This window comes from Aphis gossypii, chromosome X, assembly GCF_020184175.1.
Source record: "Aphis gossypii isolate Hap1 chromosome X, ASM2018417v2, whole genome shotgun sequence".
NCBI lineage: Eukaryota > Metazoa > Arthropoda > Insecta > Hemiptera > Aphididae > Aphis > Aphis gossypii.
Genome location: NC_065533.1, coordinates 34,060,523 through 34,086,452, shown reverse-complemented (window position 1 = coordinate 34,086,452; position 25,930 = coordinate 34,060,523). Strand labels below are relative to the sequence as shown.

Here is a 25,930-nt window from a genome sequence, read left to right as displayed (position 1 = left end):
AAGATGGATTTTAATAGTATCAGCGCCCTATGGTAGCACGCTAAAAGTTCGAATCCCGTCTGAATTGTACGGTTCCGCTCAATGCAGATGATTATACTATACTATCTAACATTATTATAAAATTAATTTAATGTATTATTTGTATGTATTATAATATACGTTTCCTACTTTGTAAGACTGCAGGATTAAGTTTGATGAAAATTTGTTTAACATCACTGATGACGCATACGTGTATACTGTGTATAGATACAAAGTTCTGAATTGGATTAGAGCTTATTTTTTCAAATAGTCTAAGAAGTTGTTATATTTTTATATTTTATACTCAAAATTAACAAAACATTATAATATATGACCTACTTAAATTGGCATAGTGCAATAATCATATAAAAATTGTACTTCATTTTAATTATTTTTTTTTTTACAAATTGAATTAAGATTAATTTTAGGAATTTATCCAAATTAATTGGTACAAACTATGTAGTATTAATTTATTTCTGCATATAATATGCATATTAGATATTAGTGGAAAAACTATATGTTTAAAAAAAATTTAAGTAACGGGCGCCTCATTCACTTTTTGGAGGGTTAGATATATGCAATTTAATTGAAACTTTGAAAAAAATTTAGATCTTAAATCATATATATAATGTAAGTATATTTATACCTACTAATTCAAGCTAACTTACAACTGGTTCCATGTTCGTACGAATTTTGAGTGATTACGGTACAATATTATATTATAAAAAAAAAAACGGTTTCGTGGAAAAAAATTATAGCACATATTACAATAACTAATAAGCTACGGTCATAATAAAAAATCTAAATGTATTCACAATATTTTTTGTACCGTGTAATTTTTATTGTGTTTGATATAATTTATACAAAAAGTTATTATTTTTTTAAAATCAGTTATTTGTATGTTGTTCAAACTTAAAAAAAACTTTTATTTTTAAATAATGATTATATATAGAACAAAACAATAAAAACGCTTCGATAAATATTTCGTATATTTCCTGTACCGCGAATTTAGTTTCTCGACTAGGTATAATGAAATAATATAATATGACGAATTTAATATTTAGTTATTTTCACGTTCGCGTTAAACGGTTTTTGCAAAGAATTTGTCGGCGTAAGTATGGCGTCTATTACAATCGATTTGGTTATTATATTTGAACCATTGCTGCGGTTCGGCACAATTATTATAATGTTCTGTTTAACGCATATTTGATAGAGATTAACGATCTAGGTATATAAGCTCGCTGTAGATAATAATTAACATTATATCGGTCGTTGCCCGTTAATTTAATTTACCTATATACCTGATTACACATATATTATAATATAATATATTCGAGATTATAATAAAACGCGTATTAGGACAACATAATATGCAATAAGTTCTCAGAAATGTTCTCGGTGATAAGTGATATTATATTATTTTAATCAAATATTCAAATATGTGCATCGATAGCAAAAACGAAAAAAAATAAAAAAAAAAATACGAAAAAATCAAGACGCATATACGTATATAGGTAGGTACGTGCACAGTGATAAAACTTTGAACGCGTTTGCGATATTATTATAATGTTATATTATACGCTTATATACATATATGTGAGCAGATAGTTAATACGTAATATTATAATATAATATTAATATTATCTGTAGAGAAATATTTTACGGTTAGTTCCTAGTCATATTTTGCATTATACCTATACACACGTATATATTATGTGCTTACGACGATTTGTCGGAAAATCGGCTGAGAGAGAGACGGTTCTGAGCCCTAATTATTGCAGTCGTATAAAATATAAAATATTTTATTTTTTTATTATCGGTACGTTATATAAAATATAAATAATAATAATATATACCTTCGATGGCTGTTCGCGGTGTAGATACTTATCTGTGGCTACACATAAAAGGCAGTGTGTGTGTGTGTATATATGAGTATGTGTGTATGTGTGTGTGCAACTCGTCGTCCCGTTGTTCTGTGGTCGGAGGTCAGTGATCGGCCCATTCGTCGTCGTCTCGGTCGTCGTCGTCGTCGCCGCGATACCACAACGATATAATAGTAATAATAATAAATAACAATTACCAGCAACTAGACGGATTAAAATTCTGAATCCGAGGCCGAATAGTAGCGTGAAAACCGACTTTTCCTACTTTACGGATGTCGAATGTACGACTCGTATAGTCTTACGATACCTATTATAATAATGTGAGTTATATACGACGTTAGCACGAAGTTGGCACTAAATTGTTAGAAACGTTAAAGACAGTGTTTTTTTTTGTTTTTAATTTTTTTTTTTTTTTAACTCGATCATCACACTTATAGTTAGCAGTATCTATTGAAATGACTAAGAGTTTTCCAGTTAATTATAAAAAAAACTAAAACAAAACAATATGACAAATTAAAATCATATTTCATATTTATACGTATACCTATCTGTAACGTGTATAGTCAAAAATTAATTAATTAATTCGTTTTTCTTCAATTACGTTGTATAGAATGTTTTTAAACAAAAAAAATAAAATAAAATAAAAATTATTCTTCGATTTAATATTTTAGTTGACTTAAACGTACACTTTCCTAAACCTACTATAGCTATAATTATTATAAGAGTTATAATTAAGAAGAAATAATGTGATGCATTATCATTGAAATGTATAGTTGTTATTAAAAAAAAAAAAAAACTGAAAGTTGTACAATTACAAAATGTTAATAAATTATTGACTTATAATATAAACTGACTCCTTCTTAACTGAGTTGTATTCTCTATTTATTAACTTTTTAAACTTTTAGAGTTAAATACATTGTCTGCAGATAACTATTAACTATTTAAGTGACTCGAGTTATTATTTTTTTTCTTTAACTTGTCTCATCTGGTTAATATTATGACGTATTATGTCACACTGCTTACAAATCATAACGTTTCAAACAGCTGGAAGTTTATCGCTTATCTTGCAAGTATACGTACTTGAGTAATGTACCTTCATGAATAGGTTTATTGTAATATCAAAAATATTGTATACATTGTTTTTCCAGATGATCCGTGCGAGGCAGCGCTGACGATGTTTTGGTAAAGACCAAAACCTAATTACAAAAACCCGGTCCTGGATATTAACCGTTTTTATTTGAGCCTTATCCTTCTTTTATATTTTTCCAAAATAATAATCGGATGCAGTATTTTTAAAACAATCGGGTACAGGAAACAGAAGTGGAACCAAAAAGAGAAAAGGTCCCTGTAATGTATCTGTTAAATTATCAATAATCGATAGCTGATGTGTAAATAATGTAGTGATTAAAATGTCGGTGTCATAACCGCGTACATTTGGTGTTTCCTACAAGTGTAATAAGTGTATACGTGTGTTCTTATTTTGCAATCTAAATTTCTAAGTCTTGTGTGTATCGCCTCTATAATTAGCTCATTAAATAATTTATATTATAAAACTTATATAATTAACGAAAAATACTTATTTTTTGACTTTTCCTGACTAAATTGTGTATTTCTTCTAGTCCTGATAATATGTTCGCAAGTAACTTTGAATAATATTAAATGGAATGTTTTTTTCTTTTAATCTTTACAATTGAAACACAATAAATAATGTTTTCAACAACTTTCAGGGTGTTTTTTTCTAACGGAAGTAAAATGATACCTAGGATAGGGTTTTTGCATATTCCGTGTCTTCTCCAATAATATTATTGTCCGTTGTAGGTTTTATGATATTATTATTTTTATTATTAATTTATAGTTTTCTCTGATATCCTTAAATATTTATTTATTTTTTTATTATTAATTTATAGTTTTCTCTGATATCCTTAAATATTTATTTATTTTTTTATTATTCCAAATTTTGGAATATATTTTGTTCAGGTTAATCAATATTTACCTTTGCAAAACCTGTAGAGTTTAGTTATTCATATCCGTTAGACCTGTAGCAAAGCTCACACAACCCTTCTCTCTGTAGCGAGCGGGGTACACTGCAATTATACACACGGTATAATATTATTAGATCTATTGCGCGCACACACATAATATGTACCATACGCGTATAGGTACCTATAGACCTCACCACGACCGGTGGCTGCGTGAACGCGGTATCTAGTAGATATTATAGGTAGGTATACTAGGAACGAAACACGAAATCGCGGCGTATATTATGATAATCAATTCGTCGTGACCGTTCGTCTTGTCGCGAGCTAGCTAGCTGATGCCGCGGTCGCCCGTTGCCTATTTGTATGCGATAAAGACGAAGGCGGGTGACCGTCGCATGCGACGCGTATATTATTATAATAACATAATATATAGGTATATTATTATATACCGTATCGTAATGCAGGACACGAGTTGCCCGTTGTCGTATGTAGGTAGTTAGGTACTAGGTACCTATATACTGACGTGGTTAGGTATATAAACGCAGTTAATAATATACAAAATGTGTACCCCGCGTGTACGCTCCGCGCGCGTGCTGTCGGGTCGTGTGCGTCGTCGTATAGGTATATTATATAAACACTGTTATTATTATCATCATCGGTGCTGATAATACGATGACAATGTAATATGCCTACATGGTTGTGGGTAGTCTTGCTACGTATATATATATATATATATACATTGTCCGCAGGTTGTGTCGATACCACGCCGTGTATGACATTGTGATTGTGCACGTACACGGCGATATCGTAAACGGCGATCGTGTGCTTTGCTGCTGCTGAAATTTGGTTTCAATGAATTTTCGGGAGAGATTCAAGTACAAAAACATCAACACATTATTTCGATTCGATAACATTAATAGTATATAATTTACATAAATTTTTTTCTCGCAAATAATTGATTATATAGGTAGTTTAAAATTAATTGAACATAAGTATACTTATATCGATCAGAGAGAAATGAGAATGTGTGTATAAGAGAGAGAGACAGAGAGACAGAGAGACAGAGAGAGAATGAGAGAGAATGAGAGAGAATGAGAGAATGAAAAAGAGAGAACGTTATAATTTTTTATATAAATTAATTATAATAATAATAATAATAATAATAAAAACGCGTATAATAGGTTTATGACACTTCAAAAATTATAAAACTTAAATTACACAAAAAAATATTTTATATTAAATAAAAACATTCTAAGTAGTAAAAATTATATTTGCATCGATGTTTTGAATAATATTTATGACTAGAGATAGATATCAGCAGTAGCCAGTAATAATAATATGGACCGGTGCTTACAATCCGGTGCTAACCAATGCCAATATTTAGTCTTAGAAACATATTATATTTTGATATTTGAGAGACTTAAAAAATTATAATAATTAATAGTGATATTGAAAAAAAATCCATTGATAGTTACATATTATAGTAATATAGTTATCTATATAGTTAGATTTTTGAGAAATCATTACGTTTAATTTATATACTTAAAATAACATTGTAATATAATAAACACATAATTAACACAGTTGAAAATTTAAATATATTTTAATCACAACATTTTATCATATTACCATCATAAATAACACAAACCAACACCATAAGCATGCGCATCGCGGTAATGCGAATTGAATCAAGCACTTGAAGATCTAAAACTATAGCAGCATGAAATTAATGAATTTTATGTGGAAATAAATATATTTTGTAATTTAATGCGATGCAAGAGTTATTAATATAATACAATTTATATGAGAGAGACTTGTAAAATTTGTTCTTTATATTTTCACAGTGGCGTATTTAAGGGGAGCTAAAGGGGCCAATTTTCCAAGGCAGAAATTTGGGGGGGGCAGTAAATTTAACTGAAAGCTTATTTTTTTTTATCATAGGTTTATAATGTTTCACTATTTTATAAATAGGTAAGAAAATAAATTAATACATTTTAAGATTTGCTTTGATTATTTTGTTGTCATGGGTCTACTGAAAGTACCTATACGATATTCAACATTCTAGGGTACTGGGTAGATTTTTAATTTTCATACTGCATGATACTATATTAGGTACCATATTACATGTGTTGTAAATTTTTTTTATGGGTAAGAAAAATTGTTAATATAAAAAATTGATGAAGAGAAAACTAGAAGAGAACATAAAAAAAATGTTCACCCAGGGCAGCAAAATCCTAAATACGCCATTGCATTTCCTCTGAGCCTTATAATTGTTCGGTGACTGTATATAATAGACCATAATAAGTAGGCATATAATATTATAACGATTAACATTAACGATCCATCGACGTGTCTGCGCATGCTCGTGGTGTAAAAATCCATACAACAGATAATTACAACTTAATGACATCATTATTTGTGTTTAAAATAATATTATGATCTTCCTATAAAATATTTCTCTTGAATAGAATAACACGTCCATAATAATTAATATAATAATAAATATAGGTATCTGTATACAGTACGTGAATAATATTAATTAAAAACATCCAATGTAACATATATAATATTATTTATAATAATCAAAAAGATTCACGCAATCGAAATTTTTCGAGTCGGGGAGACGGAGTGGTCCTACGCCAGTTCACTGCAAGAGGAATATAGTACCGGGTACACATTCCGATTGAGGTTTAATCAAATCGCAAAAGAATAAATAATGCATTAAATCTCAACGTTGGACCGATCCGCGATGTACGACAAACGACGAACGACAAGTTCGGTAAGTATAGGTACTTACTATACGTCTTATAACATTCGGTCGGCGTTTCGCGCTTTACCATAATATAGTAGGTAAATATAAAGTTTCTTAAAACCGTAATTACGAGATCGTCGTCATGATTATAATCGGAACAGAGAATTCGCGGTCGCTGTAGCGGCATAAACAGCCGTTCTGTTTATAATATTTTTATTACGAGTACATTTCGTCCGAACATAAATATTTTTTTTTTTGTAATGTCCACGGCGTTTAAGTGAAACGATAATAATTAATCTTATACGGTTCGCGACGACGACTCTTTGAGACAGTGTCTGTTTCATTATAATGGCCGGCACATCCTCTAGTGGGCTATATTATTATTATCACGAACTACGACCGAAGTCTTTCCGCGCGACGATTGTGGGAGGGGACGTCGATTTTCCGAAACGCCCGCGATTCCCGCCGCCGAAGGTTCCGTGATGTGTACAATAATCGTATTTCAAACGCGTTATGTACACGAATCGTGCAAATTGAATTTATTCACGAATTAAACTTTCGCGTTTTACATCGGGTTATATAATATCGCGAAAAACGCCACAATACATTTCGTACGATCCGTATTTCGAGGCGATAACGTCGGTGTCAATAGACAATAATGACAACGGTATATTATATTGTAGTTTGACGTCGTCGAGACTTGCTACCGCCGCCGAGGGAAAAACGATTTTAAAATTATTATCGAATTTCGATGAGTCGCGCGTGTACGTGAGCAAGTAAATGTCTGGCCTGATTGCGGACGTCAAAAATAACGGTTCTTATGATAATAATTATAATAATATTAATAATAACATAATAATAATATAATTATACACATAATTCCATATTATCAGAAAACAATTAATATCGCCTACGTGGGCGTACGCACTATTTAACGTTCTACGTATAATATTATGCAATAGGCTTAAAACAATAATATTTTAATAATATATTAAAATTTAGTACAGAACCACACACAATTAATTACAATAATATAGGATAATATTATTATTATGAATGTATTTGTACTTGATTATATTTGAGTATATTTGGTAAATATTATATTTATTATCATTAATTTTAAAGTTTTTAATTATTATTTACAAATGCGTTGCGCCTTCTTTCCTTGGTAGATCACAACGATTTATCATAAAATATGAGGAATAAAAAGTTAACAATTATAATAATACTATTTACACGTAATAATTATGACAAAGGTAATTTTAAAATCAGATTATAATATGAAATTATTTGCATCATAACATTCATACATGAGATAAATGACTATAATACATCATCATACATAAATTATATCATTCTGAAATAATTAAATAATTAAATTATACCAAAAAAAAAATTATTTAGCACATAAAGATGACACTTCTGTTGATGTCAATAAAAATAAAATAAAAAGGTTTATATATTTAAATTATATTGTAATAATTTTGTGCGTTCCATAATATACAATAGATATGTATATAAAATATTTTTTTTTATATCTGAATTAGACGCTTAATGATACGATTTCATAATATATTATAATAGTATAATACGAGGAATAAAAATAAATACCTATATAGGTATATTAATTATTAAACGACTATAATAATTTAATTTAGATACTCAGATGTACACGAATAATTAATTATTAGGATATATATTATAATTATATTACAACACAACATAATATTAGTTATGCGTGTCTAAAGTTCAATAAACAACTTATATTATCGAATTACATACTAATTTAGAAATTTTAACGCATTTTACGAAAATAAAAATAATAATAATAATAAAAATAATAATATGTTCACACCTGTTCATTCTATACTATACGTCTATTATACTATCATATTTAAATAGGCTTGATTATGCTACTTGGAAATAGTCAAAAGAAAAATGTGAACCGAACTTACTCTTAAAAATTTGTAATGACTTTTGTGACGATGACACGTCTCGCAATGTAGTGGCGGGTTAGTGCTGTATACTTTTAGGGTATTATCAATGGTTTCGGAAAGTGAAAGATTGCGCAATAAATTAAGTAGAAAAGAGAAAATAAAGAACAGAAGATTTTAACACGTAGTGCTACTGGAACAGATATGGCAACCTTTAATGAAAAAGGAGGAAAATATCAGATGAAAGAACTATACACGAAAAAAAAGAAATAAATGGATTGGCTGTATATGTATACCGAGACAAATGGTGATGGATTGTTTGAATCAGTTTTGCAACAATGTTTGTGTTATATATGTGTCCCAAATAATGGACCAAGAATACGATTCGTACGAATATAAATCAACAAAAAAAATAATAAATAACAGAGAAGAGTTGATAATTTGGTAATTGAAGCTGAAACCCGTATTGGAATTGAGAAGCAGATTAATAATTAAAATAGCGCCATAATAAGAATGTAAGATTATTTTGATTAAAAATATTTAGCTACTAACACTAGTCCAGGGCTTGAAATCGAAATTAAATTTTCCGATTTTAATTTAATTTTCACTTACTGATAAGTATTAGATTTCTTCTGGTTTGAAAATATTGATTTTACATCGTTACGATATCGATTCATTGATTTCCAATTTGCAATTATTAAATTTTAAATATGATTTTTTTTTCAATTCAAAACAATAGTATCACTTACATTTTTACAATTTTAATTTTGATATCTACGAGCCACACTTGCGAGATTGTCATTGGTACGTTCAATACGTACGGCCGTGAAACGGGGCTGAGAAAATGGAATATTAGTTATTTATACTCATTATACCTACCGATGGACGTTGCTATATAAAATTGGCCTGCTGTTGACTATTGCTAAAATGTTAAACTTTTTTTTATACATTTTTTATCAATTTTTATATAAAAATGAAATATAATATCCTAAAACAATTATTATATATAGTTTGATATGAATTCTTAATAATAAATTTTTTATTTCGATATAAATATTGAATAATATTATCATTAAAATATTCAATTATTTGGAAGATTTTTAACGTTTTTTTAATATTGTTTAAAATCGATTTCAAGCCCTAAATTAAGTATATAATATAATATATTTTTAAAATATACTAACAATAATATAATATTATTATAGGATAAAATACTTAACTTACTATATATTATATATATACACACACATACAATATACACGGAACAATACACGGAACGAATATATACGTCTGTACACTTGCCGGAGTAATCGTCGGAGACTGCAGCTGCAGCTGTAATACACGTGTGTGTGTTTGTGTGTGTGTGTGTGTACGTGTGTGTGTGTGAGTGTGTGTGTTCGCATGCTCGTAGATATATATTATAATATTATAATACACCTCAACAACATTTTGGTCATAAGCACAAGATTCTTCGAAAAATGTTTTTCTTCTTTGGCAGGGCCGTGATGTAATACTGGTGGCATCGGCGGCGATCTCTGGACTCGGACGCAGCGGCTGCGGAGACGTTCACATTGCCCCGGTTGTTCTTTATCCCGCCCCAGTCGACGCACTTGCAACCTTGCACGCTGTAGTTGCCTCGACATCTGGCCGCACACTCTAGCGGCTCGTCCGCCATGTGGCACGGTGGGCAAGGGCTGCACAGGCAACACAGCAGCCAACGCAATCGGCACTTCATTGACGACGTAGAGTCGGCGTCCTCGTCGAGATAGGCGCCGTTGATCTGTTTGGCCGTGGCGGCGGCGTCGGCGAGTGCTGTTTTGGAGGGTGCTGTTTTGGCGAGTGCTGTTTTGGCGGGTGCTGTTTGCTTGATTACTGTTTTGGCGGGTACTGTTATTTCGGGTGCAGCTGCGACGGATGCTGTTTCCTTGATTGCTGTTTTGACGGTTACTGTTTTGGCTGTGGGTGCTGTTTTGGTGATTGCTGTTTTGGTGGGTGCTGTTTTTTCGGGTGCAGCTGCGGCGGATGCTGTTTTAGTGGGTCCTGTTTCCTTGATTGCTGTTTCGGCGGTTGCTGTTTTAGTGATTGCTGTTTTGGTGATTGCTATTTTGGTGGGTGCTGTTTTTTCGGGTGCAGCTGCGGCGGATGCTGTTTTAGTGGGTCCTGTTTCCTTGATTGCTGTTTCGGCGGTTGCTGTTTCAGTGATTGCTGTTTTGGCGGGTGCTGTTTTTTCGGGTGCAGCTGCAGCAGATGCTGTTTTAGTGGGTGCTGTTTCCTTGATTGTTGTTTCGGCGGTCGCTGTTTTGGCCACAGGTGCTGTTTCCTTGATTGCTGTTTCGGCGGTTGCTGTTTTGGCCACGGTTGCTGTTTTTGCAAATGCTGTTTCGATAGTTGCCGTTTTGGTGGGTGTCATTTTAACGGGTGCTGTTTCGGTAGTTACTGTTTTGGCGGGTGCTGTTTGCTTGATTACTGTTTTGGCGGGTGCTGTTTGCTTGATTACTGTTTTGGCGGGTGGAGCTGCAGCGGATGCTATTTTGATGGGTGCCGTTTTGGCGGCTGTTGTTTTGGCGGGTATAGCTCCAGCGGATACTGTTTTTGCGGGTGCAACTGCGGTGGATGCTGTTTTGGCTGTTGCTCTTTTGGCGGGCGCAGCTGCGGCGGATGTTTTTTTGGTGGGTGCTTCTTTGGCTATTTTGGTGGCCCGGTCCCTAGCGGCGTTCGCAGATTTACACCTAGGCGTCTTCTCGAGGAACGGCAGGCACGCAATGGTCGCATCTATAAACTCCTTGTCGCACAGCGCCCGCACGTCTAGCTTTCCAAACACGCGTAAACCCGGATGCTTGCACTGCATCTGGCACGTGCTGCACCGGCACTTATAGCACACGGCGCACGAGTCTAGTTGCTCACTCAATTCGGGCTTCCACGGCACGTACGGCGGGAACTCCTTGATGATGCCTTTGCCAGGCCGGGGCGGTGGTTCGTCCGACCATTTCATGACCGACAGGTTGTTGCTACAGGAAGGCTGACAATCGTTGCAGATTAATCTTACCGATGACGGGGTGAACTCTTTGTTGTCAGCGATGAGTGAGGAGAATAAGGCGGCTACCTTTTGCCGCTGCTTTTTCTGCTTCTTTTGCTGCTTCTGTTGCTGTTTCTGTTGCTGTTTCTGTTGCTGCTTCTGTTGCTGCTTCTGTTGCTGCTTCTGTTGCTCCTTCTGTTGTTGCTTCTGTTGTTGCTTCCGATTCTGCTGCATCTGTATCGAGGCGGCGCCGTCCACGAACGGCGTCTCCACGTACGCGTTGTCGACGCGCTGGTGCGCCGGGCGAGGCTTGTCGAGCGATACGGGGCGTTTTTCGCGCACCGCGTTTCGTCTCCGGTGTTTGTACTGGAAGTTAAACACCCTCAACGCTATAGGACTGTTGGGCGGAGACGACGACGACTGTTTTCCAACCTGCTGGATGCCGTTTCGCGAACACCTGTCCGACACGTACGTCCGTTCGCAGGTGATCGTTTCTTTTTTCGATCCTTTCTTTTTCTCCGGGTTCTTGTCTTTGGCCATGTTTGGCTGGGCTCACAGCAGTGAGTCGCGCCACGTCATGGTGGCCGCACTTTTCCGGTGGTGCATCGTCGGCTGCAGTCGCGGCCGGGCGACGGCGTGCTGCACTGTGCTGCAGTGGTGCAGTGTGATCGCTGACTCTTTCTGTCTGTCTCTCTGTCTCTCTCTACGTATGGCGTACCGCGATGTGCATACAATATTCGTATATGTGTATTTGCGTGTGTGTGTGTGTGTGTGTGTGTGTGTGTGTGTGTGTGTGTGCAGGGTTCTACCTGCGACGTGCTTGCCACCGCTGCCGGTGCCTGGGGTGGTGGGGGGAGGGAAGTCGAGTCACAGCCAATATCTGTCGGCAAAAAAAACAAAACCAAACATGTTTTCTATAATATATATATTATTATTATTATCATTATCGATTTTTTATTTTGTAATTTTTTTTTTTTTTTTTGTACACCATTCGTGACCTGGCGCACACGGCGTTTTCTTATAATATATTATTATACTATTTAAGTACATTATTATAAACGCTATATTATAAGTGTACCATAATCGGAATCGACCACGCATGCTCGGTGAAAATTGTTATTTTCTAATATTATCAAGATTGTTAACGATGTTATAATCGCAGCTTAGAGTAAATACCGTATCATATAGTATATTCACATTTTTTGGTGTATTTAACAAATTATTATATATAATATACACAGCTCGTGTTACACGTACACACAAAGTGTTACCGGCGTCACGTTTAAATATTATATTATTACCCATTCTCTTTGATATATCTGTTATACTAACATACATTTTTCAAATATTTTATTATTTTTCTATTGTATGGCTAGCAAAAACAGGGTTTTTCAAAAATAGAAATGATCAAAAAATGTCAGTCGTTTTCCCCTTTTGTCTGTCTTCTGTGCACGAAACAAGGTGTTTAAGACTTAACACGAGTTGTCTAAGACAACCGTTTATTATTATAATGTATCTATATAGGTGTAACGTTAATGCTATATATCTTTGATCTTTTCACACGCGCGCGCCCAGAATATCATAATAAATTTACTGCAGTGACGCAGCATCCAACAACTATTGATAGATATATATATAGGTATATTACTCTTGTGTAACTACAGACTTACTGCAAACACTCCTACATGAGTGTCAAGTACACGTATACTTATTTACAGTGATTCATTCTTTATTAATATACTTATTACTTAAATTCTAACTTTTGCAATTTTTTATTACACACGTTATACCATATTTTATAAAATGATTAATTTTTATTTTATCTCCTTATGTGTAACTATACTATTTAAAGTATGATATATTGTCACACATTTCTAGTACTTAAATAATAACCAACGTTTGTTTTTTTTTTGTAAATCGTTAGTTGTATGACTTAAAACCCATGAAAGAACAAGTACCTGTAATGGCTGAAACTTTTACCTACTTAGGAATTAAATTTTAATCTCTAGTATAACATAAAATACAAAATATATATAGGTAATATTTATTCGAATATGCATTTAGGTACTTATCATATATTTACTAATTAATAAACTTTTAATATTATTAGATTAATATTAGTTAAGCACTAGTGCTAAGATTTATTATGCATTTATTTTTTGAAATAAGAAAATCATTAGATAGGTTATTACCAATAATTTCTGAATCGTGAACGTCAATTATCTTCTAATTTTAAATTAAATTTAATGAAAAAACCAGTTAGTTTTTATTTTAGTTAGCCTTATACTTTAAAATTATAAATTTGCAAATTTACTAAAAATATTATTCGTGAAACACAAAATCGATGATTTTATTAAATTGAAATTAGCAGTGATCATGTGGCATTCGGCCTTTGCATTACTTTTGCTTGAATAAACCATAAAACAAGTATTGATCATTTTTATAATTAAAATATGCCAAAAAATAAATAAATAAATTGAAGCGATAACATTTTTGGATATTATTTGAAAAAATCAATGCGTTTAACCCGAACCAAATTATTACAAAATATTTTTATTAAATCATAACCTTTGTACTATGTTTAAATCTATATAATATTATTATGTAAAAGAAGTTTTATTTCCAAAAGACACTTATTCCCAAATGATGTACTCGTATAGATTCGTATTAAATGCATTATTTAAACGATCGAAGGAAAATGGTGGGTGCATACTGAAGAAATTGCCCTGTACACATGTTTAAATTTAAATGATTTTTTATTTAAGGATCTCCATTCACCACAGTACAAAAATTGAAAAATTGCTACAAAAAATTACTATGAAATGTGTTATTATCCGCCCGCGAAACATTTTAATAGTATACCTACCTAATACAAGTTAAAACCAATTACGTCCGGATTCCTAATTCACGATTTATGATATCATAACGATCGGTGAAATTAATATTATTGCTATTATACGTAAAATCGATAGTACAGCGTTCCGATAAATATACGTTAAGAACTTGGCGTATTCCATAATGTATGCATAAAAATATATTAACTACAAGTTTGATTACATTAATATTTAATTCGACATAACACTGAGATCTGTGAACGTTTCCTAAATAAATATAATATACGCATGTAAATAATACACAATTAATAATATAAAGGTAGATAGAGAAAAAAGAAAAAAACCAATATTTAGGTGAGCAAAATTTATATTTTACTGGATGTGTGAGGGCTGGGTTACTGGTTGATTGGACGGTTTTTTTTTTATTTGTTATCAAAGTATATAAACGTTTGTGTAAGGCTATACAACTATAAAGGGTTTCATGTTCATGTTATTATTACAATACAATTGGCAAAAGGCTATACATATACCTACTGTTTTTGTGTAAAAGATCAAAGACGTTTTGAATGGCGAATTCAGTTGCGTGGTAGCATGCGAGTGATAAGGACAAAATTATTCTAATGAATTTACACCGCGGAGTGCAATGAATTATTACTTAATCGGTTTTCATAAAGTATTGGCGATGCGAATGCGATATTATCATAATACGGCAATGACGTTACAAGTATATGTATAACCATCGCCGTGCATCGGCACCCTCGGTAAATTTACGTCGAACACTCTGTGTAGGTACCTATATAGTTTACCTAACATTCGATAACATTATATAGTTATATAATCATTATCTTATCTGCATATTTTATTGTGTTGTTACAAACGAAATAGACATGTCAAACATATTATAGCATATTATATTACTCTACACGTCCATATATTATTATTATTACAACGTGTTAAATGGGTATATGAGGTATATTGGTATTATCGTATATTATAAACTTGTATAAATAAAACAGAGCGCTCAGATTCGAGTGGTATTTTTTTTCTGTAAGCACACAACGTACAAATAACTGGTGTAGGCATTACAAATATTTTTTTTTATCTCTAATGCAGTGTGTATATGGTTTTAAATCTTTGTTGGTTTTAGTACAAGAGGGCTTAATGTTCCCAGATAAAAATTAAACCCAATCGTTCGCTTTTTCAGCGGACAGACATTGGACGCGTATTCGGAATCGCGAGTACACCGATATTGTGATAAAACATTAGGTAAATAGGTAGGTACACTTATATACATCAGCTAATGATACGCCTATATATAGTCTCAAACTATATTATACCCACTCAAATCGGTCGTGTTTTTGAATATAAACGTACATAATGTAATGATAAAATGATTCGAAGATAATAGAAATCAATATTAATCTATTAGTATTTTAAAATGTGTAAAAGTCCTCTGAGTAGTTATCATAATAAGTACTAGAATAAAATAAATCGCATCATAATAATATATTTTATATTTTGTGTGTGGCTAAACAATAAACATAGTCGTAGCTCTCGTTTAATGCATACAACTGTCATTGAATAATAATATCCTCAGTAAATAACGCTTGATAATTTGGAAACTATGGTTACCCAGGTACTCATTTGAACTTTGATTTCTATATAAATTCAAGCTAACATGAAAATAATCTGCTTTACAATTTACATTAAAATGGGAGATTCTCTTCAAATAACCACCATAATATGAATCTCTTAGAAATTTGTCGTCAATGCAACTGAACATCAATACAGAATTGACAATAACATAATAATATGTTGAGTACGTTCACATAGATATTAATAGATATATTATTATTACAATGTTCAAGAGAAGTTTAAAATAAAACTCGAAATTGAGATTTTAAATCCATACATAGTATTTTTATTTATATATTTATCTCCGTTATTTTACTAAAAATGTCTGACATTTGTATTAAATGTTCATCTATTATAACTTACAGTTATTCAAATTTCACTTTAAAATTCTACTAATAATTTGACGAAGTAATGGGAACACATTCAGAAATTCAACTTGAGTTATATATAAACTTTTAAATAATTAAGAAAACTTTATTTTATTATAAATATGTCTGTTTAACGCGAAGCTAAAAATATACACAAATAATAAACTTACTTGAATATTCAAAAAGTTATGTTTTGATTGGGTTTCACTACTATATATACATAAATAGGTACGAATATCGTGGTAATTAAATTTTATATTATGCAGTCTTAACTATATTATAAAACGAATTCGATGAATTTTAAATTTAAGAGTTTTATAAAGGCTAAAAAAAGTTTGTGCATTATAATTTATAACTACACTCCTAATTTCAATTCAATTAAAGCAACTTAATTAAATAGTTCAATCTTGTTTAAAATGTTATGTTCTGTTAAAGCAGCATTTTATTATAAATGAATATAAGATCATTATAACGTAATACACATTACAGGTGCCAATTCGATTTGAATATTATAAACCACACACTATAAGCATTATCGCTATTGAAAAGTAAATCATTTGATAATAACATTTTCGACGTGGTTGAACATTATTAAAAAATTTAAATATCATAAGTATTAAAAACATTCATTTTAATGTTTAAGATAATTACATTTTTACATTTATCTAATAAGTAATAACTTAAAAAAACAATAATAATAGTAAGATTGTTCCTCAGAATAGTCATTATGTATACATATTTATTTTCAGTTCTCAAACATTAGCCAAACAACGAATACTTTATAAATTATATAAGTATGAAGATAAACATTTTATTCGTTAAAAAAATATTTAATACTCCTAAATAATAGACATTGAAATAAAATGAATATACAAGGAGAATGAATTTTATGACAATTTTTACTACAATATTTATTTCATGTAGGTACCAAAATTTTAATTCCGAGATAAAAATTGAAACATACCTAACATGTTTTTTTGTATTTATGTAAATACTTAAGACAGTATTTTTTTAATATTTTGAATTATGATAACCATCGCTTCTACAAAATATAACATTAACATCTGTTTGTTTTACCTAAAAAACCGACATCTAGCTTATAGTATGTAATAACTTACCTGAAACGGAAAACACGTGAGAATTTTTTTAATTTTAGCTTGCAAAGCAAAAATAAAATTGTCATGTCAAATTATTGATAAACATCTTTATTAATCAATGTTAATTTGCAACGTCGACTATCCCCCTCGCCCTCTGATATAAAAATTTCGTCAACGATCACTATAATAATATAATGAATAATAAGTAACGTCAATTAAAGTGACAAATGAATTTTTGAAAATATAATTGTTGTTCTCATAAAAAACATATTATAATATAATTTTATGTACGAAAATTAAATTTACTAAATTTAATATGGTTTTTATACTTTTAAAATGCAAATATATTATTAATTATTGTATACATAATATATAATATTTTTGATAGAAGAATTATTAAAAAAAAAAAATTAGTTTTCTAGTATACTATTCAATGAAATAAAAAATACCGATTTAATCTAATAGTTAATAACATTTCTCTATATAGCTTGTATTAATTTTTGAATTTAAGTTCATGATAATAATTAATAATTATGTAACAATATGCATAGTTCAATATAAAAAAAAAATTGTCAATAAAAATGTTCTAGGTCCATACCAATCAAATCATCAAATTATATTTTGAATCAAACAGATGTCCACTGACAAATTATTTTACTTTTAACGTTTATCCAAAGAAATCATTATTCATGGGTATATTTTTTTGATTTAATAAAAATAAATGAAATATAAAATAATAACATTTTTGTTGTGATAAAAAATAAAGAACATAAACAAAAATTTAAAAAGCAAATTATTACAGAAGGTAAATATTAATTGTGAGGTTAATTGAAATAATGATAAATTTAATTATTATAATTTATGGATTATTAGCTTGATCAAAGTAACAAATGTTAACATTTAAATGATAACAATAAAATAAGATAACTATATTTTAAATTTATATTGTATAGTTATTGTACTTAATATACCTGTCCACAAAAAACACGAAATATTAATTTTATTATTTTTCGAAACGTGTTGAAATGGTAAATGACAGTTTATTATATTATTTTAATGAATTATGCGAAGGTGAAAATTAATCATCGCAATGATATTTTAGTTTTGTACCTAGGTAATTAACCTTTCAGTTTTATTTTATGGCATCGTGTTATATACTTATATAATATTATCTAGTTATTAGATTACTGAAAAAAAGAATTATATGTTGCATCAAGTTATTAAATTACTAACATATACCTACAGTGAATTTAAAAATGAAAAAAAATTTTAATTATCTAAAAACACATAATGCAAACAGACACTCTGACACTGATGTATTATATGAATTTAAAACGCCATGATAATATACCAACGTATAATATTATTGTAGTGAACAGTTAATGGTTTAAATAGGATGTATACTTGAACTTTCAGTGCGAATCATAATAAGACTGTAGACAGCAGATACCTACGCGTAGGTATTGGGGACGAATATAATGAATAATGTTATTTATACGAATCGCAGGAAACGATTTTGACTCTTCTCCGTAGTATTGAAATTTTTATGGGTAAAATCGATGATCAATATCACGTGAAAGCGAACACACGGCTGCTATATAGGTATGTATTACCTATCTAATAATAATATACAATATAATATATTAATCGTGGTACGATACATTTAATATCGACGTCTGCCGCTCGGTAATAATGTTCCTGCGATAGGTACATCTATATTTCGAATAAGTAAATATAAGAAGGATTTTGCTTATTCGCTGTACCTTAGGTTATGAGCGATCACTTTTAATTTGCCTGGAAGGGTTTCGAATTAATAAATTGTCAGAGCTGGTTGCATTGAAATATTACCTACACGATTTCATAATCGTGTAGTCACGAGTGCAGCATAATTTGCCTAGCATAGATAGGTTTAAATATTTTAGTTGTTGTACCTACACGGTTTAATGCGTTTATAACCATAGCCAACAAATTCTTTATTAAAGAATGATTCTTATTCTTGTAATAGTATGACGAATAACATTATGATAAATGGTAAAACATTTGAAATATCACATTGATTATCGATATCCTTCCGGTATAATAATACACAAATTATATTATATTATACATATTACACATGGTAATATTTCATGGGTACACCTACTTAATTAGCTTATCGCCCCCCTCCTCTCAGGAATTACTTTTAATTTGATTAAATACCGTTCATAATTTAACTATATAGGTACCTATACCATTAAATCTTCACTTTAATCTAATTAATTACCTAGTTATTAGTGTGATAAAAAATAAAAAAACAATAATCAGTAAATATTAAAACGTAGCTATAAACTATAGTAAAATTGTATTCGAATGTCGTAAGGTATCTACTTAAAAGAAATAATATAAATTGTTTCAAGAAAATGGTGAGAAATCAATAATATATTTAAATTGTTTGAAATTTTTATCGTAAGATCGTAGGTAGGTATGCAAATTAAAACAATATCTAAACAATGATTAATTAGAAAGTAATTATGAAGTATACCAAAATATTATTTTCTATAAAACATAAAAATAAAGACATTTAAAAAATAGTATAGGTATAAAAATGAACTGTATTTTGTAGTATTATATTATTTCATATTTGCTATTAGATTAGGTATTTTGCACACATCTTGTCACAGGTGTGTGAAAAGGTATTTTTATTTCACTCTAAATAATTAAGTAATTATTGATTGATTGAGAAACAAGTAATATAAATTTATCAGTAATATTATAAGTTAATTTCACATCAATTATAACTAATATAACTTATATTTGTTTAAGTTTTACATTATTATTATTGTTCGTTTTTCAGAATATAGTAAGATCTCAGATACCTACATCTATATTTTTAAAAATAATAAGTAATTAAACATAAAAACATATCACTGTGCAGTCATCTTATTTAAGTTAGTCATAATAAGAATAATTTGAATTTGTATGAAGCTTTAAAAACATCTAATCTAGGTTAAAATTACACAATTACGAATAAATACAAATTAATTTTCTTAATAAAATAAAATAATTTTATAAAACAAAATCGTTGCCTTTAAAATAATCGTAAATATTAAAATTATTACAGTGATCACCTATAAAAATTGTATTAAAATGTTTACCTGTTGGAGAAATCTAACTGAAAATACGTCATGCAAATAACAAATAATATATGTCCTATATTATTATGTTATAATTAAAATTATTATTTAATATAATCAATAGTGGACAATAACTACGAAGTATGAATGTTTTATGGTTTTAATAACTTCAATGAATACATGCAACATTTTACTTTTCACCGTTATTTAAAAATAAGAACTATTATTACGTATACATATTTTAAATACAATGCAGGTAAAGTACTTGGATGATTCTATATTTTGTTTAAATTTATATGAAGTTTATTTCATTTTAAATACCTGCAAATATTAATTATATTATCATATAGACTATGTTAAGCATAAAGAGCAAGCATAATTTAATTTGCTATAAATCACCATTCTGTAATATTTATACTGTAAGCAATTATATAATTCAACTTTGTAAATAAAACAACAAATCTTTACAAATCTTTTAAAAATAAACGAATATATACATTTTAGAAAATATATCACAAAAATTATTTTTAACGGTATTACCGTACCACAAAGTTGCAGCTAGAGAAACATTTTAATGCAATATGTGGATAATAATTCCGAAACTTAAATAAAATTATATTAATATTCTCAATAAATACATCCTACATTTGAGCGTAACACCTTTTGCTCAAAAATGTCATTTCTGATTGGTTCGTGTTTAATTAATTTTTTTTTGTTCCTTCTAGGAACAAAATAATAGGTAGAATAATATTGTTATACGAAAAGGGAACTTGGAAAATAAGGAGTATACACTATACACCCTAGCTTGATTGAAGTAGTAACAACGTAAAACATGCCTAATCCAAATTTACTATACTATAATATGTAATTATATTTGTAAATAATTTCTTAACTCGATAACCAGTTTAAAATATTTTGAAAAATATTGAGAATAATAATATAGTGGTTATTTGTAGTTGGGTTAGGTATTATCAAAATTATGTACGAAGAGCAATTATATATTTTGTTTTATTGCATAACACAAAAAAAAAAGAAAATATGAAAATGAACAACAGAATACCAAAATCAATTAAAAACTCGATGGTTAAAAAATAATTTAACAATTGAAACGGGTTGACGCTTTACGGAATCCTATATTTGAAGGTTATATCTATGTGCAGGAACCCAAGAATTGTCAGTTGAATTACCGAAAGTGAATGAAGTACGAAGAAGTTCTCTATATATTAGAAGATAAGCCATTCTGTACAACTGTTTTCGTGATATTTTAACGTACGTTTTTATGAGTTATATAGTTAGCAAACTGTAGTTGTGCGCCTCAAAGTATCTAAAAAACGAAGCCAATTTTATTCTCTCTCATATTTTATTGTACGAATTTATTTTATAATTATATTTCATGACAAAAAATATCAAAAATAAAATGTACAGACATTATACAACAATAGATTTAGACGTTAATGACAGGTGAGAGGACAAGTGCGAATGACAGATACCGGGATTCACCGTGTAAAACGAGTTAAACAAATGTTTTTATCTGTACAATTTGATGCTGTAAAAACAAACGGAATTTCACTACCTATTGCAGTAAAACAATGATTGTCTCGACGATACGTTGTGTCGAACGATGTTGTTGAACGATGTTGTTGAACGATGTCGTTGTTGTAAACGATACACAATAAATATCATAACATTCATAACAATAACAGCATAACATACTTTTAAAGTCAAATCGAATTTTGATGACAATGTAATAATTTTAGTTTGCTTGCACTGAGTGCCTGAAATATATTCGAACTTTATTGAACATAGCTGCAGTAATTGCAGTTTTCAATAATATTACAAGCTTGTGTTTCGGTGGTGATAATAGTATTATTATCCTTAAAGGTATACCGTCGACACGGTGATGGTTGCAATTTTTTTACGTGCTCCCGAAGACTGGTTTTCATAACACTATTATTATTTTTTTTAGTATTTCGACAGCTAGATATCTATAGGTATACAATATGGTGTATACGTGTCTAGCCGGAGTGGTGCGTACACATTTTTAATATGTGATCGTGGTATGGTTGGTTAGGTTAGGTCAGTGTTGGCTTGATGAGCGGTCGTTGAGCCAGGTACATCGAAATAATAAAATTAAAAGTATATAGATGGAAGAGGAGAGAGAATAAAAACCAGAAAATAAAAGTGGACACGTCACGACGTCATTATTATTAGTATTGTTACGAAACAACCGACGGCATGCGGTGAACAGTAAGTATAGTAATGTAATATTATGTAGGTATACGCGAGGTACGCGCACTCAATATTTTTTCAGTCGATTATTACAATATTGTTATTCGAATAAATGCTTGACTGTAACGCGTCAAAACAAAAGTTTTGTCGTCGGCAGAAACCACATGATTATATAATAATATTAAATAATAATACTTAATAGCTAAGTATACCCGATATCGTATATCATTATTTAAATATTCAAACCGTGCGGCAGAATGTTGAGGCGATTCGTACGGAAATGTAACAATACAACTTATGTTTATAAGTTTATAACAATAATCAAAGGGCCAAAGATCGTCGATGCCGCCGTCGCCAACAAAACGATTAGCAAGTCGTGGGAAATCAATTTTTTTCGTTCAATTGAGCCGATCGCATTGTACGCTGTCTCACGTTTGTATAAAAATATTGGAAATTATCATACTAATAGGTATATTGATTTCGTGTAAGAAAAATTGTGTACTAGTCGCGTGTCGTGTCGCGTATTCGGGAAAAATATCCATATCGACAAATGGTTTTGAGTGCGATACGTAATGTAAGTGCACGATGTAGAAAAGTTTTTTAAATGTTTGAAGCGCTCAAAAAATAAAAATAAGAATTCCAATTTTTTATAATTATATGTACTTCAAAAATGTACAGACCAACCACCTATACTGAATTTAATGTTTAAATGTTTATGACTTATGCAATTGTTAAAAATTTTACGGTAAAAACTGGTGAAGTGATCAATTTCCTAAATTTCTTGAATTTTTAGAAAATATAATAGGCATATCTAAAAGATATGAACATTTTAACGGTTAACATTTGGTTGGAATTCAGAATCTCTAGAATTATTGTTTTCCGAATTAAAACGAAATAATAATCGTGCTGTCAATACTGTCATCAAAATCCAAATGTAGGTGTAACAAATATAAAAAAAAACATCGATAAGTACAACGAGAAACCAGAAAACACCAAAAAAATACAATATAACGTGATAAGCATTAAGTAGTTTTTATTCTTAGGGTAATATACGACAATCGTTTACAGTCATGATAACCGGCTAACTTGGATTGCGTGCCCGAATACAGTCTACATAACATTTATAATAATATGTATATGCGATTCCCTCCAACGGTTTGTGTCGTACCACGGTAGGTCGTATGAAGTGCAAATGTATAATAAAAGTCAAGTGGCCATACGCCGTCGGGACACGTGACGTAACTAAACGTCGAAATAACTCAGTAGTTGTAAGGGTTACTGCAGCACAGCGATGGATTCGTATAACATAATGATATTTTATTTACCCATTGGCTTCAGTTAGGTTACATAAAAAGATTTTATTGCTGCAGCAATTTTACATTGTAGGAGCGGTATAGTCGGCACGAGAAATAATTAAACCCGTCACAAAATGATAAATTCCGAAAAAAAAACACGGTAACGTCAGTCGTTAAAGTTTACAATTACTTACTGCCGGCATTATTGCCAAGGAAAAAATTATTATACCTATAAGGAAAAGTATATCTACCACAATATTGGTATATACTGCCAAGCTATACTATTATTATTATTATTATTACGGTGTTACGCTCAACGTATAGTATGTATGTATTATAATCGAACAGTATTAATATAATGATATAAAAGTAGTGTAAAACTTATAGTAAACTATTAAAATTATTATTATTATGATTATGTACTTTTGGTATTATTCATACACACTTACAACAGTAACACATATACTTATGTATTAAAGGTGTGTGTGCATGTGCAGCGTCAACACTTACGATGATTACATGATCCGACGTTTCCCGGAGGAAGCGAGCCGTAGCGGTGCAGCGGACGTGCTGCGGAAAACGATGTCGGGCAGACGTTTTTCCGAATGCATTTTCGATGGCCGGTCAATCTCTTCAAATGTCACGGTTGGAAGGGTTAAACAAACAAAAAAAAATCGTCCTCACTCGCGGATCTAACGCGATCAACAGCAACAACAACAATAACAATAATATTATTAATCATCCATCATTATATTATTATTATTATATACGTCATCTTTACCGTCGTCCTCTCGCTGCGAATATTATTCGTTTTTCAACCGCCGTCTCAATGGCGTGATAGTGGTAAACGTTGAAGGAAGACTTTTTTCGGGGGGGGGGGGGGCAGATAGTGCCAGATTGACGAAATTTTTTTTTCGAAAGAAAGAGAGTTTGGGGAGAAAACTCGTCGAAACAGTAGCCGAGGACGGCGCGCGCGTGAGGGGGTCGCGTGTTTCGCGGACGTCAACGCCGAAAACAGCGGCGGACGTGCGCGCTCGGTATATTTCCACTGGCAACTGGCGTCTGACGGGGCCCGACCGACCGGTGCCGCCGTCGACGCTGCTGCCCACTACACACGCGTAATACACATTATTATATTATAATATTATACATGTAGGTACACAATACGGTATTGTAATAGTATAATATAATATTATATTATGTTATTATTTCCTCTATTATTACGATAGGTACATATGATATCCATACAGTGCGCGTGCGACGACTAAGTACTATAATATTATGTATGCGTCGTCGTAAATTTATGTTATGCACCGCACGAATGTATTATTATATTTAACGTTAAAATATTTTATTATATGATAGTATTGTATACGGTAATAATAATATATTATAATAATGTGTCGTGTCGCGTCAACTTATACACCTATGGTCAGGTACATATGATATTATAATGTGTCCCGAGTGTGTCACACGCGAGTATTTTGTTGAATATAATAATATATTATCGTCGAATCCTATAGTAAGTAATTGCGGTCTTGTAAGTTTTCCGAATTCCGACTTAAGATTTTTTTTCATTTCATACTAATATGTCGTATCGAAAACTTCGAATTTCTCTCATCGAAACCGGTGAGCGGTGTTTGAGAAAAGAGATTTATCATACGCCGCGGTATTATAATGTGTCGACTGCTCAGGGTCGAAAAATGTCGACATTTTTTGAACACGGTGCACGGACGGGACCTACAACAGAGGACGTCTGTAAAGCGATGCCGCGGAC

The 25,930-nt window shown here is 30.9% G+C and overlaps 1 protein-coding gene across 8 annotated transcripts in view; it reads right to left on the bottom strand.

The window, feature by feature from the left end:
• Positions 1-25,930, bottom strand: part of LOC114126462 (uncharacterized) — a 108,074-nt gene that overhangs the window by 76,172 nt on the left and 5,972 nt on the right. For 2 of the 8 annotated variants that reach the window (XR_007606294.1, XR_007606292.1), the window contains exons 1-3: positions 24,935-25,223; positions 24,664-24,845; positions 9,791-12,462 (exon numbers count right to left, since the gene is read on the bottom strand). Coding sequence is in view for 1 of the 8 variants with exons in the window: in XM_050207905.1 (XP_050063862.1) it covers positions 10,020-12,122 (2,103 nt within the window). In the remaining 7 variants the exon portion in view is untranslated. Of the gene's footprint in view, positions 1-4,774; positions 12,463-24,663; positions 24,846-24,934; positions 25,422-25,930 lie in introns of those variants that run through there. The other 6 variants (XM_050207905.1, XR_007606293.1, XR_007606296.1 and 3 more) reach the window with 6 other exon arrangements.